This window comes from Lotus japonicus, chromosome 5, assembly GCF_012489685.1.
Source record: "Lotus japonicus ecotype B-129 chromosome 5, LjGifu_v1.2".
NCBI lineage: Eukaryota > Viridiplantae > Streptophyta > Magnoliopsida > Fabales > Fabaceae > Lotus > Lotus japonicus.
Genome location: NC_080045.1, coordinates 13,729,550 through 13,749,218, shown reverse-complemented (window position 1 = coordinate 13,749,218; position 19,669 = coordinate 13,729,550). Strand labels below are relative to the sequence as shown.

General features: G+C 34.5%; 1 protein-coding gene and 1 long non-coding RNA gene across 3 annotated transcripts; both read left to right on the top strand.

The window, feature by feature from the left end:
- The first annotated feature begins 10,801 nt into the window (after positions 1–10,801).
- Positions 10,802–16,600, top strand: LOC130717789 (uncharacterized). 2 transcript variants are annotated; one of them, XR_009012407.1, is made up of 3 exons: positions 10,802–10,845; positions 10,946–11,186; positions 16,517–16,600. It is a non-coding gene; the product is annotated as an uncharacterized LOC130717789 (long non-coding RNA). The 2 variants fall into 2 exon arrangements; XR_009012406.1 differs by lacking the exon at positions 16,517–16,600 and adding an exon at positions 15,122–15,482.
- Positions 16,601–16,902: 302 nt separating this feature from the next.
- On the top strand, positions 16,903–18,817 carry LOC130717788 (heavy metal-associated isoprenylated plant protein 3-like). The gene is made up of 4 exons (XM_057568150.1): positions 16,903–17,059; positions 17,175–17,319; positions 17,576–17,832; positions 17,917–18,817. Exons 1-4 carry the CDS (start codon positions 17,051–17,053, stop codon positions 18,535–18,537), a joined length of 1,032 nt encoding a protein of 343 aa, XP_057424133.1. The 5' UTR covers positions 16,903–17,050; the 3' UTR covers positions 18,538–18,817.
- The last annotated feature ends 852 nt before the right edge of the window (positions 18,818–19,669 follow it).

The window sequence follows — 19,669 nt, the reverse complement described above, 5'->3', positions numbered from 1 at the left end:
GTTTAAAGTTTAAGTGACCATACCTGGAGTGCCAAGTCCAACATTCTTCTTCAGGTTCTAATGCAGCAAAACATTTGATTTCAGCAGCTTTCATATTGACCTGAAAGGTTTTGTTCTTCGTGAGATTAGCATTTAGAACTAGCCTTTCCTCAGGATCATACAGATGAAGCTTCCTATTCTTCGTGTCAAAGTTGTACCCTTTCTCCACTAGCTGACCAATACTCATCAAATTGCACTTTAACTCTGGAACATAGAAAACATCTTTGATAACTGCAGTCTTACCATTCTTCCTTGGAATGACTACATCTCCTTTCCCTTTTATCTGAAGTGTTCTGTTATCAGCAAACTTTACTCTTCCAGTCCTTGTCTTGTCCAGATCTACCAACCATTCATTGTGGCTGGTCATGTGATTGGAGCAGCCTGAGTCTAGGTACCATATCTCACTAGTTTCAACACTCACTATTGAATTCATTGTTGTGACCATTAGCATTATAGGATCTTCATCAGAATCTTCCCTTGTTGCATAAGCTTCCTTGTCTGCATTCTTCTGCTGTTTTGGTTTACCATTGCGACATTCATAGGAGCAGTGTCCCATCTTGTGACAGTTGTAGCATTCAACATTCTTCTTATCAGTCTTCCTCTGATTGCCACCATTCTTTGCAGATTCACCTCTCCTTTTGGATAATTTTGGCTTGTCAGAATTATCTTGAGACCACTTTGACTTGTTGCCGGACTTTCCTTTGCTTGTCCACTTTTTCTTTCTGTCATCATGATTGTCCAGACCACCCTTCAAAGCTTGTTCTGCAATTTTCATAGAATTACGATCAGCAAGGCGCATCTCATGTGCCTCCAATGAACTCTGCAACTCTTCTATCTTCATGATGTCCACATCTTTAGATTCCTCAATTGCCACTACGATGTAGTCAAATTTGGGAGCTAATGACCTCATGATTTTCTCTATCACCATCACACCAGTGATCTTTTCTCCACAACCCTTCATTAAATTGACAGTGGTTAGGATCTTGGTGAAGTATTCACCAACCTTTTCATTCTCCTCCATCTGAAGACCTTCATACTGTCTTCGAAGAGTTTGCAACTTTACCTTCTCACTGCCACTATGAACTTTCTGTATAATGTCCCACATCTCCTTTGCTGAAGATGCATTTGCTATTTTCTCAAAATGCGTATCATCCACGCATTGATGAATGAGAAACATCGCCTTACAATCCTTCTTCTTCATATCGTTATGAAGAGTCTTCTGTTCTTCAGTCATGTCTTGGGTCAGTGGTTGAAACTCATTCTCTATAACATCAAGAACATCTTGAAACCCAAATAGAACTTTCATCTGAGAATTCTATCGATCCCAATTCTTATCAGTTAGAATTGGGAGATTTACTCCCAGCAGATTGTTACTTGCCATCGTGAGGGTTTTGGTTTCTTAATCAAAATCAAGATTCACAGCGTGTAGGGAAGGAACCTCTGAAACTCGCAGCTTCCACTAATTTCATAATCGCAGAATTACAATTCTGATGAAGGACGAGACTCGCAGAATCGCACTTCAACAAAACCGAGCCAAACAGATTCGAAACACAAAGTTTCACAGCAACCCTAAACCACCAAACCTATCACAGGCCTCGAAACTCGCAGCTTCGATTAGAGAGGTTGTGTTTGGCTCTGTTTAAACAAGATTGAAACACGCAGCTTCAATCTTCACGACCCGTAGGTCCAAGAATCGGAACGTGCTCTAGATACCAAGTTGTTGGAGAAAAGAGAGAATTAACGTGAAAGAGTAGAGAGAGATTGAGGGAAAATATATTATTTACTTGATTAAAACTGAAAGCAATACATGTCTTATATAAAAGACCTAACTTACTAGAAGATAACTAAAAGATAACTTCTTATCATAATAACCAAATCAGTTATTATCTTTTACTCTAGCATCTATCTAATAGAACTATATCACTATCTATTAGCTAGATTTAATATTTGAATTAATATCCACAATATTCACAACCCGCTCAGACCGACCCGTCGAAACTGTGATCCGACCAAAACCGAACCAAGTAACCTGTGTCTTCTTCACAGTCGACAGCAGATCTTAGGTTTTGGTGAGTTTCAACTGTTCAAAACCGAAGTACTGGCCTGAATCTGACCGTACTTGTCCGATGGACACCCCTACTAGGAAACACTTTAAGCTTATATTTATGTTTTCTTGTTCTTTTATGCTCTTGCATTAGAGCATTGTGAGAAGATATAGTTTAAATATGTGATTTGGGGAGTATGGGTGTATTGAGATCATATGGTGGTTGAAAGTGAAGTATATGTATTATAATAATTTTCACATATTGTTTATTTTTTGGTTGTTGCTTTTGAAAAACAGTCATAATTTTTTTTCCTTCAATTTTAGAGTTTTCCACGTTATATTCTCATACGGTTAATTGCGATCCTCCTTATAACATTTAGGGTTAAAATGTATAATCATCCCTGAACTTTGAGCGAAATCTGAAAAACCGTCCCTCGCCGGAAAATTATCTGAAATCCGTCTTCGTACTATCAAAAACAAATGTAACCCATCCCTCCGGCCGCCTTAGCTCCGGCAAGAGCATTTTTTTTTATTTTTACCCATCCCTGAACTTTGAGCGAAATCTGAAAACTGTCACTTTTTTATTTTATTTTTTAAAATTAAAATTTCCTAATTTCTAAGAGTTAAATCTACCTAATTTGAAAATTCCCTAACTTCTAAGAATTAAAATTCTCTAATTTGAAATATGAACTTTGAGCGAAATATGAAAATTCCCTAATTTTAAAATTGCAATTTTTTTCTAACAACAACAAGAAGGAGACGATGTTGTTGTTGGTGGAGGAAATGAGATGAAGATGAAGATGAAGAAAGAAGAAGAGAAGAGAAACAAGATCTGAAGGAGAGAGAACTTGAGAATTGTGGTTAAATTGGGATGAGTAAGGGTTAGATTAAGGGATTTGTGGTTAAATTGGGAATTCAGGCTTAGATTGAAGGGTATTAGATTTAATTCTTAAAAATTATGGAATTTTAATTTAAAAACATAAAAATAAAATAAAAAAGGGACGGTTTTCAGATTTCGCTCAAAGTTCAGGGATGGGTAAAAATAAAAAATGGCTCTTGCTGGAGCTAAGGCGGCCGGAGGATGGGTCAAATTTGTTTTTGATAGTACGATGACGGATTTCAGATAATTTTCCGGCGAGAGACGGTTTTCAGATTTCGCTAAAAGTTCAGGGACGGTTATATATTTTAACCCTAACATTTATTCAGTTGTTTTTTTTTAACAGCCAAAAAGAATGAATTAAATATTAGCGTTAAAGGTTGCTAATAAACCAATGTACAAAAGACAGGGAAAAAACAGAATACATACAGTGGACCAAACAAGAACAGCGCCTCCCAATTGTGTTAACCCTTGATCAAGAAATCAACTATCCAACCCTCCAAATTCTCAAAACGCAAACTGACAAGTTGTTAAACCAGTTCATGAAGGTGACACAAGATACCTCCAAATTAAAAGACAAGAAATCTCAATCAATAATTTGAAAAAATAAGTTGGCCAGCAATCAACTCAAATTTATGAGAGTAAATGGACAGTTTCTCTTTCAAAAAAAAAAAATGGACAGTTTCCAATAACATTGTCATAAATCCCAAAGAGCTAGCACATCAGATTGGCTGATAAGGATAAAAAGCAGGATAAAATTTTCTTCAATTTAAACTTCAATTTAAGTGAAAATGGAATGGTGGGAAGAGAAGATAGAAAGAAAATTGGGAGAGAAAAAAAGTGATGAGTGATATGATTAAAATGAGTAATTATGCTATATGGCACGAAGGTGGCACGCATGAGCTAGCACGATGATGTTATATTTTTCTGGTTCGCTGATTTTTTTAAGTCTTAATTTATGACTTTTAAGAAGGTTGGTAAAAAAACACTGGGGTAAATGAAGTAGCAATTCTCTAAAGAGAAAGACAAATAGATAAAATTGAAATGAAATGTAAATGAAGTAAAGTGTGAATGAATCATAACTCTAAAGAAGGAGGAAGAGAAGAAATTAAAAAAGAGCCAGCCTTGAACATGGTTGATGGTAAAATAGAAAGTTGGATTTGCAGTTAATTTGCTAAGATATTATTCTTGCTCTTACTTTGAACACGATCGACAGAAAAAACAGTCATGCATGTGGGGGTGTAAAATATTTCATTATATCTATTTAGTAAAATAGACTTGCCATCTGCTAAATTAGTACCACACTCAGTAGATGCATCTGATATCATCACCTTGATGATCATAAAATGCAATTGTGAAGCAGATCCCACCAACACAAGCAACAAAAGATATATGGTTAAAATGAATTTGTCACTTTCCCCAATCTACCATATATATGTGATAAGATAAGAATGTAAATAAAGGTCTTAAAATCTAAAGTAATTAGTGGCAAATTGGATTTAGGATTGAGATGGTAAGGTCACCAATGTAGGCCTCTAGGACTAGGAGGCTATGTAATAACTAATTAGTAATTCAGAGTTGAGTATTAATTCCGTACGAGGTTGCACCCAGAAATCCAAACACAACACAATGCAATGGTTGTGAGGTTTTTCTTTCCATGTTGGTGGTATGTTTCTTGATATTATTGAGAGGCCCCATTGGCTTAAATCTATATATACATATATATATAAAGGAGACTTGAGGTTTTGCATGTATTAAATGCATTAAACCATAAAGCTCCAATACATTTACATTAAATACATTAAAAATAATTTTTATTATTTATTAAATTTTAATTATCAATTATAACTTGAGGACAAATTTTTAATAATAATAATTTAAATTGACTACTTTTACATTAATTAGAATATATAGTAAAAATAAATTTTATATTTATAACTATTTGTAAAAAAATTCAAGGCTTAATTCCACTTTGGGCCCCTGATGTTTCATAAATGTGCGATCTGCACCCCCCGTGTATAAAACGTGCGGTCAAGGTCCCTGACGTTTCTAAAACGTGCGATTAACGCCCTTCCGTCCAAATCCGTTTGGTTCCTCAGTTGACCAAACGGAAAATGCTGACGTGACATTATTTAATTCATAAAATATAGGCTACGAATTAGTGACGGAAATAATCCGTCACAAAACCCTTCAATGCTTTTTCTTCTTCCTCACACATTTTAGAATCAACGGAGACAGGTTGGATCCAAACAGAAACACATCAAGTTCAAAACTTTGTGATAAATATGCATTCTACAATGCTAATTGCCAAATACCCAGAAGTAAAAAAAGATTATTTAACCCATAATAATCCCCACGACCAATCACAAAAAAATGACAAATTGAAGATTCATCAAATTTCTCAACCAGAACAAATTCAAGAAAGACTAGCGTATGCAATTGGGAATGGAGGAAATTGAGAGAAGGCCATACCAGAATGAGGGGTGGAGGCGAAGACGGAGAAATCAGTGCGACGTTTGGGAGGAGGAGAGCTTCTGGGTTGTTCAGAATGGTTGGGCATACAATTAACCATCTGGGTATAAGGGTATTCCTCATCTTCGCCATTGGTGGAGCAAGAAGAAGAGAATTAGAGAACCCTAGAAGAGGAGGAAAATGGGAAAAAGAAGAAGGAAAAAAAGAAGACAATCTGATTCTGATGGGGCCATAATAAAGATTGAAACTTTGAGTTTGTGAGATTCGTTAATTACATAGATTTAAGAATTCGAGTTTGACGATGGAGATCTGCACGGCTGTGCTCGGAGGCTTCCAATGCGGCAATCTCTGCGGCGATGCGGCTTGTGAGGTTACTTTGGGCACGGCACGGCACGACGCGGTAGATCTGGCACGGTGTTGGGGTCCAAGTCCGGTGATGCTTCAATCTAAGAGAGGGGTTTTGTGTGGTGGTGACGGTTGCATTAGTTGTTGGCTAGGAGGTGATGGTGGTGTGGGCTCTCTTTCAGCTTTTCCTCTGGTTGAGATTTGGGGTTGAGAGGGTGGAAGGCTTTGGTTGGATTACGGTTGTACAGGGTAAAGGTCTTGGGTTTATTGCTGTGTTCAGAAAGTTTTGTCTAGGATTTGAGTTTGGTTGAAGAAGGGTGTGAAGGTGCTTTTGATTAGAGTTGGAGGATTTTTAATTTATTGGGTAATAATTTTTGGGAGGAGAAAGATTAATTTTTATTTAGTTGTGTTTATATGAAGATGATGGAAAAATGGAATGAACACATGAATATCTGGGTTTTTCAGATGAAGGTTTCTATCCTAACATTCATGTTTTCTGACTTTTTAATTTTTGATTATTATTTTTATTTTTATGTTTTGAAATAATGTTGAAATAATTTTATTTGAAAAATGAATTCTTAATTAATTAAATAATGCCACGTCAGCATTTTCCGTTTGGTCAACTGAGGAACCAAACGGATTTGGACGGAAGGGCGTTAATCGCACGTTTTAGAAACGTCAGGGACCTTGACCGCACGTTTTATACACGGGGGGTGCAGATCGCACATTTATGAAACATCAGGGGCCCAAAGTGGAATTAAGCCAAAATTCAAATTCGTATATGTTAAAATTAAAATAATAATTTTTATTTTAATTATTAATCAAGTTGATGAATTTTAAAAATTAACTAATAAAACTTATTAATCTTTTTACGTATAAATAACAAATTAAATACTAAAGTTATATTTCATGTTTATATATATATATATATATATAGAATATTTTACTTGAGTTCTACATTACTGGAAAGATTAATTGATTTTTTTTTCATTTTCATTTCAATTAATCATCAACCTAAGGTTAGCATGTTCTACTTTTATAGATAATTTTTCTTTTTCGAATTTTTTTTATCAACCTAAGGTTGAAAAAATATAAAAGATACAAAAATATCACAAACTAATATCTTTTAAATAAAATAAACATGTTATATATTGAAATTAGTTAATGGTTGAATGCTTTTTGTAAATATATATTTTGAAATTTACTTTTAAAATATGAATTGATTTTGTATGTTGTTTAAATTAACTATAATGTAGTTGCGTGTTATTTTAAAAAATAATTTTAAATTTACTTGTGATTTTCATTAATAATGGTAGTAATAAATTATTGATGAATATTTTATGTTATTAACTTTACTAACTATTAATTTCCAACTTTTCAGTTTCTTCTACAAAAGAATAATTTATTAAGTCGTTTTTAAAAATAGTTAGAATATTAACTCTCAATCATAAATTGAGGCTTATCTAAAAAAAAAATCAATCATAAATTGAGGAAAAAATGAAGAAATATATTTATATGTAGAAAATATTAGTCCCCGAATGATAGCTCAAGTGGTAAGAGCTAGGGACATAAGGGTTGGGTGAGATGAAATATGAAGGGTCCATGGTTCAAACCCTGAGAAGGACTAATTTACTAACATTACTAACAACTATATAACATTTGCATGTAAAAAAAAAGTAGAAAATATGAATAATTTAAATTAAATAATAGTGTAGATAAAATTTATTAATGAACACTCTAGAAAAATAGTTTTAAAATTAAATAAATGTCTCTACAAGATATTTACTATTAAATATATTGCATGTGTGTATTATTTGAAAACATACTTTCAAATGTGATTTTTGACATATTATATAGTAGTAAAAACTGTTAGTGATTGTAAAAATGACTGACACTAAACGTAATATTTCCCCAGAGGGACTAAAATCAAACTCGTTTACAAACCTAGGGACTAATTTGATCATTAACTAAAAAATTTATTACTAAATTTCAGTAATAACATTTATTTGCATAAAGAGAAATCTAATACAAGCAATTTAATGCATAAAAAAAATCTAATACTCTCTATTTAGATGTCGAAACACAATAATTTGTTCTATTATATTTATATTGAAGAAATACTTTAATATTTATTATTTATACAATTACTCTATAGTCATTTTCATATAATTTTAAAAATGTTGTAAATAAACCGTTGCACGGGTACAATATCTAGTATTCTAGAGTATAACTTGGGCACAAAATTAGGAGATTGTAATTGTCAGTATGATCCATAAATGCTACGGAGAAATATGGTAATTGACGTTCTTTTCTTTAAAAATTGTTTCTCCAAATTGGGTTGTTTTCTTCCCCTATCGAGTTATTAATTGCATACCCATGAATGTAGACAAAAATGAAATGCATGCATATAGGCATGCCGCATGCCTTATATATGAAGCTGATGGAAATCAAAATGATTTGTGTACATATCAGACTATCAGTAGTCTGTGACTATTTTTAACCGCCACAAATTATAAATGTGTTATAAAAACTTGTTTACATCAATTAACCGTGGATGGAAAAATCTACAGTATCAATGTAGTATTCACGTACATCATTCTTTCACATACTAACACATGTCTCAATAATGTTGTTAATTAGTTTTTTTTTTCTTTTTTCTAATTTTTTTTTAATTTGAAATAAAAGAAATCTAAATATTTGTGAAGGGGTGTGTTCAGTACAGCAAGGGTGGCAGACAAATTTGGACGAGTTGAGCTAAGTGGTCCTCATCACGCCATAATGTTTACGTAGTTGATATATACTCTTCAATTTCGCAGACCAAGAAAAATTGATGATCTTCATCATAGATTTCAACAACGCGTACTATCACGAAAGAAGGACTAATATAGCTAGCGTTGGAAAGTATATATCATGCAGTTGGGGACCAGGATGGAAGAGTAGCTTGATATAAATCGTTCCTGATCTTTCTGAAAATGCTTAGGTTGAATTCACATTTCATTTGTATACTTATACAAATAAGAATTTAACTTGGTGTATACTGCCGTGGTGAGCCTTGTTTTATGAATCAGGATGATGATGAAGTATTATTCGAATTTGACAGTCTAACTCCGCTAATTTTAACGATTGTATAAAAAGGGTTGTCTAAATAACCCATGATGAAATTTGGATTTAATAACCCATAGTCTAGGTGAACCAATCACAATTAAGATAAATTGATTGATTTTTTATATTTTATTTATTAATTTATTTAGGGTTAAATATGTGTTTGGTCCCTCACTTATACGCATGAATAATCTAAAATGATACCTGAACAAACAAAAAATACAAAAGTTTTAGTCCTTGAATTCTATTTGATCTAAAATGATTCCATATGAATTTTTCACATGTATTTTAATTCCTCCAAAATTTCTTCCATCAAATTAAATCCTTCTTCCCTCATAATTATTTCAAAACCTAGAAATTCATATCATCATCACAAAACTCAGAAATTCATCTTAGAAATCCCTTCATCTTCTTCATCTTCATAACCCATAAATTTTCTTCATCTTCTTCCTCCTCGTCCTTCCTCCCCCACCCAAAACCACCATCACCACCCAAACCCCCACCCAGAACCAATTAGCAGCAGCAACAATTGCTATCCATGGTCCTCGGCAACAAGTACCGTTCCTGGGCAAAATATCCAAATCCTTCCAATCATACATCCTCATCTACGACAATAATTAATTATTCATCAAACACAGTAATTTTAATTTCTTATTCAACCACCACTTATTGCTATCCATGGTCCTCGGCAACAAGTACCGTTCATGGGCAAAATATCCAAATCCTTCCAATCATACATCCTCATCTACGACAATAATTAATTATTCATCAAACACAGTAATTTTAATTTCTTATTCAACCACCACTACGACAATAATTTTAATTTCTAAGTTTTTGGAGGAAGATTGAATTTCTAGGTTTTGAAATAATTATGAGGGGCGAAGGACTTAATTTGATGGAAGAAATTTTGGAGGAACTAAAATAGATGTGAAAAATCTATGTAAAACCATTTTAGATCAAATAGAATTTCAAGGATTAAAACCTTTGCATTTTTTGTCCAGGAATCATTTTAGATTCATGCATATAAGTGAGGGACCAAACACATATTTAATCCTAAATAAATTAATAAATAAAATATAAAAAATTTAATCAATTTATCTTAAATGTGATTGGTCCACCTAGACTATGGGTTATTAAACCCAAATTTAACCATGGGTCATTTAGACAACCCATATAAAAAAGAAGAAGCTATTGTATCAAAATATTTTAATAAATATTACAAATAATCTACTACAACTTAAGTTATCTTTAATCTATATATGTATATGTAAAGCTCACTTGAGCTTAGTAGCATAGTATTAAATAGATTAAGTAATAAAGTGTTTTTAAGCAACATTAAGCAATGAAGTTGAACAAAAGGCTATTCAACTTAGTATTTCGTAACCGTTTTCATAACCTGCATTATGTAAAAAATGCTATTAAAAGGCTATTTAGTATAAGTAAAAAGGCTATTAAAATTAAAATATATGTAAAGCTCATATAAGCAGTGAAAAAAAGCTATTAAAAGGCCGTAACCTTCATCATGTAATAAAAGGCTATTAAAAGGAAGCATTTCTAGAACACATGATGTGAACGGTGAACCATTTCGTAACAACCTCAGTAACTAAGTTATTCAACTTATTAATTAAAAGATGGACATTTATAGAACACAGGATGTGAACCATTTCTTATCAATTTTTGTAACTGAGACGGACTATTCATATATTAACAGTTACCTCCTTAAGGAAATCATTCAGATTTCGTAACCTGCATTATACAATCATGTGGCAGTACTGCAACTTCCAAACTAAAAAAAAAAATTAAAGAATTTTCAGTTACCTACATTAAAAATAATACAATGGATTAAATTAAACTATGCATCTATTGTGTATCTCTATATAAACAAATCACTCACACACTTAAGTCATACATATCAACTCCATCAAAGTGAGAAAACAATGGAGACCATCACTAGCTATTTCAACAAGTATGTCATTTTTTATAACATTAGTTGATTGAAATTGAGAAGATTTTGATCAAGAGTCGTAAGTAATATCTCATTGGTTTTGATGGAATTCCATTGCCAGAACTCAGCAATAGAAACATTGGACAACACACTTATTAGAGAAGAGAAGCACGAAAGATGTCATTCATTACTAAATGAGCAGCAAAGAAAAATATACAACCATGTTATACGCGCGGTAACCATCAATACTAGAGGGCTCTACTTTGTTTACGACATGGAGGTACTAGAAAAAAACTTTCTCTACAGGACAATCATTGCAAGGCTAAGGGCTGGAAAAAAATTTGTGTTTGCTGCTTCATCAGGTAGTTAACTACTTTATAGTCTCTCTTATGCTTTTCTATACTATTTTGTTCATCCAATTGAATCATTCAAATACATCATCATTTGTGTATCTATGTGACACAACTCATTAACATAAAAAAAAACTAATACACAACACCTAACAGAAAGGAAACTTTTGCCAAGTTACCTTTCCAGCCAACAACAAAATGTGAACCACATAAATTTCTATGATCACTGAATTCGTAAGTGTAAAATATAATACCTCATGGTACTCTTCACTTAAGATTTCATAAGAATAGGAATCTTCCACTCCTCAATATTGTCCTACATATTTGTCATTATGGACAAAAAAAAATAGCAACCCAATTCAATCCATCAAAGAGAACAAATGTCCAACAACATAGAAATATACGTTTAGAAGTTGGTGCAAGTGACTTTAAAAGAACTTCTTTATGCCACCAACACATCATTGGCCAAATTTGGAAGTACGTACTACTCAAAATGTTCCCTAGCACCAAATCTGGATCTATAAATAACTACAGTGACCATAAAATGAGTGAACAATTATAATAGAGAATAGGAAACAAATTTTAAAGATTTCAATCAATTGAAAAATATGACTTCAAATTGGCTCCAATTACATAAGTACTGAAGATACTTGCTTGGCTTGCCACTGGCATAAAATTAGAAAACCAACCTCAATGCCCCAAACCCAAAAGTAGTTACTTTTTTCTTTTTTAAATCCAAATTGTATAAAAGAAAGGAAGATCCAGTACATCAGATGGTGGCATCAAGCACACCTAGCAAAGTAGAAAAACAGAAACTAACAAGTTACTTTTTCTTTTTAATATGCCTCTTCAACCGCCTAAACTATAAGTTGTTTTTCTTAACTTTTCAAAATATGGGAACTGGAGAAAATAAGAAAAGAGGTAGCATCCTTACACTGACTACACCTGCTAAAATTAAGAGTAGAAAATGATAACGTAGCTAGAAACTTTAGTTGAGTTTATTTTTTTAGAACGAGAAGATAGAAAATTAAGAGATATGATGTGTGCTATGTTAGAAAAAGAGGTGAGAAATAGAAGAAGAAAAAAATGGATATGAAATTGAAGAAAAAATTGAGATTCAATCTAATGTCAAAGGAATATCTACACTTAAATAATTTAAAATAAGCAGCTAGGATATGGGATAGTACATGTATCACACAATCATGCCCGCATTAAATTGCTTGAAAGAAGAGATATTAGAACAGAGAAAACATTTAATTACATGTAAAATTTATATAACTTTTTGGGGTGGTGCTACGTAAGTGTTTACATAGTGTTAGTAAGCAAAATAAAAATATTCACAATATACTAAAAATGTAGTGCACAATAAAGTTTTAATGAACTTCTTCAATATAATTATAATTAATATGTATTAATTTGATATTTCAAAGGTTCTTCCATTTACATTTTTTATACCTCTATATAAATTTATTAAAAATTACTATTTAAAAACAAACCCGTGCAACGCATGGGTTTAATTTCTAGTTCAATGTAAAAGACTTATTTAATTTAGGGTGAAATATTAACGTTAGCTCTAACTCCGTTAATTTTTTGCTCTTTACATTTGGCTAAACTGATGCAAATCGGCAATAAATGTTAAATAAAAAATAAATCTCACTTAAGGTAGCATTAGCTTACTTGCTAGCATCGTTCATGACATATGCTAAAACTACCAACAAACTAAGTGTCCGCCCAACGTCAATTAGCGCGGTTCATGGTCAATGCTGATTTCACCGACCAACTTAGTATTGATTGTGACCACTGCTAAGTTAAATTGGATGCGGCCCATCTCGTTGGCCCACAAGTTAATTAACACTGATTTTGATAGTTTCTCTGCCTCATCGCTTAAGCCCCTTCGCCGCTCAAACCCTTAATTAACCCTCAAACAAATTTGAAACCCTCACCCCCACCACTCTACTAGTGTCTCTACTTCCCACGGCCATGCATCACAACATATGCAACAACCTTTCCCTGACTCCTACACTTCCCTCCTCAAAAACTCACAAAAACCTTCACTCCCGTGTCTCTATTACCGCCCCTACCTAAACCTCTCCCCAACCTCAACCTCTCCACTATAACCCCACCTTCATCTCGCCCGCCATTCCCCCCTCAAACCCCATAACCTTCATCTCTCCCCCTACCTTTCCCCCCTCAAATTACTTCTCCGTCAAGTATATGATCTCCAAGAGCATATCTACCAACAACCATCTTCTGTCGTGCCTCGCCTTCTTCTGCAACCTACAGCTGTATTTCCCCACAATCATCGCGCATTGCAATCATTGTGACTCACCTTCCGTCACGACTCACGATCATCAGGCCCCACCTTCCCTCACACCCCATGTATTATCGTGCCCCAAATTGTCGCCCCTGTCGCACCATTAAGCCCCAACCATTCCTCTCCGCGGATCACCTCTCATATGTTGCGCTCGTAAGCCCACACCATTCTATCTCAATCTTTGATCTTCAAACGTTTCACCAGGTTCTAATTTCAACTTGATTTTTTATTTTGAAACATAGCTTATGCTTTGATGCTTTTGATAAAGGTTTTTTTCATTGTTTGTACTGTTTTGGAACTCAAGATTAACTGTAGTAAGATATACGAGTTTTGTCATCCTCTGAGACGTGAATACTTATGTGGTTTAGTGGTTAGCAAACTCAAATGATGAATTCACAAGAGATTGGTTGTTGTTTGTTTAAGAACATGAAAAAAAAAGATTGAGAAACAACATGTATGAGAATTTGCTAAGATTAGACTTCATTGAATGGCCTCGGCGTATTCTAGCGATTCAAACACATAACATGTTCAAGCATATGATTTATCTACTCCAGTTCAACCCTACGTCATTGATGTCTAGCGTGAGTGGATATCAATAAATCTTTATCCTAAACATTGATATCTCACATGATTAAGAAAGATAGTTATCATGAAGTTTAGGTGTTTAAGTGGCTAACACACCTAACTATATGTCTAGAAATTAGGATTTTTTAGTTATTAACTCTAGTTCAGACTCAAAATATTGTAGCTTTTGCTCACAAGTTGAATCAAGCAAAATACCTTAAGTGATCAATCTAAGATACAACATGAAGATCAAGAAAAAATCACTAAATCATTACAAAGGAACACGCTCCATATTGAAGAATCGCATAGAAAACATAACTATCAAAACAATCACATCTAACCCCCAACTAAAGAGAGATAATTAAGCTATTCATTTTCATGGATAACCTTACAATCATGAAGAAGAAATAATAACTGAAGATTAATTGCGCGTTGTCTCGCCGTCGAATCTGACACCTAAGCTTCTTCTCTAAGTTCCCCTATCTTTCTCCTAGTTTCAAGTGAAAAGAACTCAAAAACCTTAAAAGGATTCAAAGAATTTAAAACTTGGTATGTTCTGCTCTGATTTTGGCATTAAATAGGTGCTTATGGTGGCCAAACGATGCTTAGTGCCCTTGAGATCCGCTAAACGCACAGGTTGCTTTAGAAATGGATTTTAGGGCGCTCAGCGCCCTGCTTTCTTCTAACCATGGTTTCTTCATTTTCTACATGATCCCGCATATGGGATGACTTGAATTTTCTTAATCTTCTTTAAGCTTCCATCCTACATTAAAATTAGAGGATTGAACATGATTTCAATACAATATTTATAGAATTTAACAAATTAAACAATTGAGGTATAAAGTTATCAATAATGAAAGCATACAAGTCAAATAAGAGCTAAAAAATGAAATCCAAATACACGTAAAAATGGCATTTATCAGCTTTGTGTTACAAAATATAAGGACATATATACCAAATGATATTCGTCCCTTCCGCTCACATGAGAATAAAGACTCTTAAGTCAAGATGATATATTATATTACCAATAGTATCTGTTATAACTTTGCATGTCTCTATCATATCGTAGATGATTCCTTCCGGGTTTGGTATACGCTAAGCATATAGATACACACCAGGGGGACACACACACCAGGTGCACATTTTCTTCTAACCCTAATCCTTAATTCTCCTTAGACTTTTTGAGTTCAGCTCCGGAGTGCCTTGCACGTACCCATCTTCGGTTCCCACATGGTTGCTGGAATACGAAAATATGGAGTCCTTCCAAGGAAGAGCAGTCCAACGAAGAATCTATTCTCCACATCCATACATCTTTTGGCCGGTGGTAAAGCTCATTTTTCTTAAAGCCCTCGGACAGGAAAGAAACATCAAAGATGAAAAAGAAGAGAAGGTCAAGGGGAGATATGTCAATATGTTTGAAGAAACTCGTGTATGCTTGAGAAAAGGCCCAAGTGTTAGAGTGAAGTTGCAAAGGGGTAATGTCCACATGAGATAAGACCCAGGTTTGAAAAGCTATGAAAGGAAGCTTGAGTTTCTGATTGAAAAAGGTGCAAGCATACATAAAAATCCTCTCAGAAGAAGGAGGACAAACCCGATGATGAAAAAGGCAGAGAAAGGAGGTAGCAAGGGGCACTGACAAAGGATTCAGAAATAGTGGGGGTCTCAAAATGGTTTTTTATTTGTAAGCGAAATGAATTTAAGCTAGCCAAAGGATGCTAGAACCCAATTACAAATACAATAAGGAGAATACTTGGTTAGAGAGCCAAAAAACAAGCCTAACAATTGGAGTAATGAAGAAAGGAAAAGTGAAAAATGCACGATAAGGGAGTGTGAGCATAAACCAAAAAAAGATGACCTATCAGCACGAAACATTTCACTAAAGGACATACTGAACCGAAAATGAGGTGGCGCTTCAGTTCTGTGGCCATCTCCTGGTTGGAATTCATCATAAGACACGGTTGACCAAGAGGCCGAACATCTTTATACACACACAAAAGTGGCACTAGCTACAACTTAGCCTATCAACAAACAATGGCTAAAAGGGACTCGGGCAACCCAAAGGGATCTCAAGGTCGGGAGCTTGACATGTCAACAATAATACGCTAGTTGGGGCTCGTGTTCTGTTCCAGAATCTAGAAAGAACAATTACTCTATCTAAATATCAAAACATATGAGACCTTAATGAATACTTCAAACGTTTATATCGGGTCATTTCAAAATATATTGCCTAACTTAGTACCCAAAGTATGAAAATATTATTTTTATTAAATTGAAAAATACCGAAAAAAAACTCACTAATGGGTCAAATTTCCATTGTGTAAGGTTAAAATAAAGACATGTATACATTAGCCGGTTCAAAAATATAGACATACAACATTTACATGAAATTTTTTTATGATGGAAGTAGGTTTTATTCTTTTACAGAGAAGTAGTACAATTCATAATACCGCTACTCTTTTTTCAGGTCTCAAATAAATAAAGCTAGCATAAAAAAGAATTTGTCAAATTCGTAAGTGAGAGTCCAGTCAAAAATGAATTTAGATGATGAGTCAAGAGTCACAAGTCAGCCACAAGCCCACAACGCCGTCGTTTCTTGATATCAGTTGAGTCCTACTCGGCGGCAACACCAAAAAACCCTTTAACACACATCACACATGCCACTATTCATTTAGTTCATTATTTAATTTACTATACGAACACAAACATTAGAATAAAATTTCTATACACACACTCTCTCCCCTTCACATGAGCCCAAACATCATCATCATCATCATTCATCCATTCCACATCGTTATAGATACATACATACACATGCCCCAAACCTATCCACATCTTACCCAACTAATCCATGACCTCATCACCCACCGCTAGTGACTAGTACTCCCCATTCGTTTATATATATATTCCCCTCCCTTGCCTCCATTTCCACTCTTCAAACAAACCAACAAACCCAGCAACATCTTATCTTATAATTTCATATCATACCCAAACACAAAAAATGGGAGAGGTTAGTTAGTTTTAATTTCATTCATATTTTCCCTTACTTTTCAGTTTAGTATATTCAATTCTAGATTCCTGGAATTTCTTTAACTCATGTCGTTTATATATACATGATATTGCAGAAAAAGGAGCAACCTAAGAATGAAACCGCGAAGAAGCCCGACGAAGGAGCTAAAAACGACGCACCTGCCCCTATCGTTTACAAGCTCGACTTGCATTGCGAAGGATGTATCAAGAAAATCAAACGCACCGTTCGCCATTTTGAAGGTAATTAAATTAATTAATTACAAACCCCATTCATTCACCATTATAATCAAAAATCTCATTCATATACTCAAGAGGGTAGCTCAGTTAAGTGTGTGAGAAGAACTTTGGTTCGATCTCCATACAATACACTCTAAGAGATGGATAATTAATTTTAACCGTGACTGAATCCCGAATCTAATCGGATGTGTATAAAAATTAATTTCATTCCTATTTGAGATTTGAAATTCAGAAACTAACGGAGTTGGAACTCAAACAGGTGTGGAAAACGTGAAGGCAGAACTGGAAGCTAACAAAGTGACAGTTACCGGTAAATTTGACGCCGTCAAGCTTCAAGCCAAGATTGCAGAGAAAACCAAGAAGAAGGTGGACCTCGTCTCTGCTCCGCCTAAAAAAGACGCCGGCGCCGGAGAAAAATCGCCGGAGAAGAAGCCTGAAGAAAAGAAATCTGATGAGAAGAAATCTGAAGAGAAGAAATCCGATGAGAAAAAGCCAGAAGAAAAAAAGCCTAAAGAGGTACATACATAATCTTCTCTTTGAATTTCCGCTTCCATGCTTAATTCAAAATTCTCTAACTCAAGTTCTTTTTGATTTATTCAGAGCACGGTGGTTATGAAGATCAGATTACACTGCGACGGTTGCATTAACAAAATCAAAAAGATGATTCTGAAGTTCAAAGGTGTGGAGTCGGTGAACCTTGACGGAGACAAGGATTTGGTGACGGTGAAGGGGACGATGGACGCAAAGGAGCTGGTGGCGTACGTGACGGAGAAGACAAAGCGGAACGTGGATGTGGTCCCACCAAAGAAAGAAGAAGATAAGAAAGAGAAAGAAGGAGGTGGTGAGAAGAAAGAGAAAGAGAAAGACAATAAGGACAAGAAAGATGAAGGTGCGGTTGCCGCGGCGGCGGCGAAGGTGGTTGAGGTTAACAAAATGGAGTATCAGTACCCGCTACAAACGCCGCCAATGTATTGGTACGACGGACAACATGAACAAGGTGCATCATCATCATCAAGCAGTTACGGTGGTTACGGTGGTTATGGTGGTATGGAGGTTCATCATGAGCCAATGTATAATAATCATTACATGGAGCCCTCAGGGTATCATGTGATGAACCAGGGTTATCCCATGCAGCCACCACCACAACCGTTCTACATGCAGCCTCACCCTCCGCCGCAGATGTTCAGTGATGAGAATCCCAATGCTTGTTCCGTCATGTGATTTCCATTTTACTCGAGGAGCTATGGTTTTTGAGTGTGTATACTTTACACGCCGACGACGACGCATGTAAATGAAAAAAATTAAGTATATAAATCGAGGGGAGGTTATATTTTGTATTAATATAGATAAATTAATTTTATGATATAATTTTCGGATTTATATAATTTGGTCTTGTAGCTAGAGATAGAAGATGCTGGCTGGAGAATCCTGTCCAGATTAGAACTCGCTTGAGTTTGTTATGTTCTGACTATTATTTAATTTTATCATTATAAAATATTTATTTCGAGTTGTTATTATTATATAATTGAATAAAATTTGATGATCTTACCAAAAATTTGTTTATGGTGCTGGTGTGGTTTGGTTTGGTGATATGGTTCCGATTCTGGATTGCCTCACCACGGAACATGTGGAAAGGTGTTGTTTACTTGTTTTTGTCATGTGTGAGATTTTTTTTATTACTTTCTTTCTTTTGGGATACATGTGTAAGAGAATTTTTATTTGTGGGATTGGTAACCTACCAATTTAAGCGGTTTCACTCTTCTTCTATCTTCTTCTTTCTTACTAATTGATTTTTTTATTTTTTTAAGGCATTTCACTTGGCGGTCATTATCGAGACTAACCTCTTTGAGATGTGGAAATCACATGAAGTAAATAGACTTTTCTTAACAAACCATTCTTTATACGTTGAATTCTAGATGATCAAATGTGTACGGAGTTTAACTATATCTACCAATTATGTTAGACTTTGTTAGTAATTTGCAAAATTTATTAACAGGTTGAAAATCACATGGATTTGGATCCGGTGGAGGTTGGGTGCTGTTGAAAACGTCCTTCTAACAGAAAACTATTTGACTTTTAACAATTGAAAAATAGGTATAAATTGATAAGGCCGGAGGTTGCTGCCGTTCAAAGTAAAGTGAATTTACCAGAAGAAAATTACATGGGAAGTACAAAATGGTTGTCACACATAGTAAATTGTAGTACACATTTCAAAAACTCGATCGAAGCAACCTATGCCATTGAAGAGACTTTAATGGGAGCGGGGCCATCTCCTAATGATCTTGTTAGAAAAGTTGGAATCTTGTGCTAGGACCCCGCCAATAATGCATTCATATATAGTCAAAATGAATGA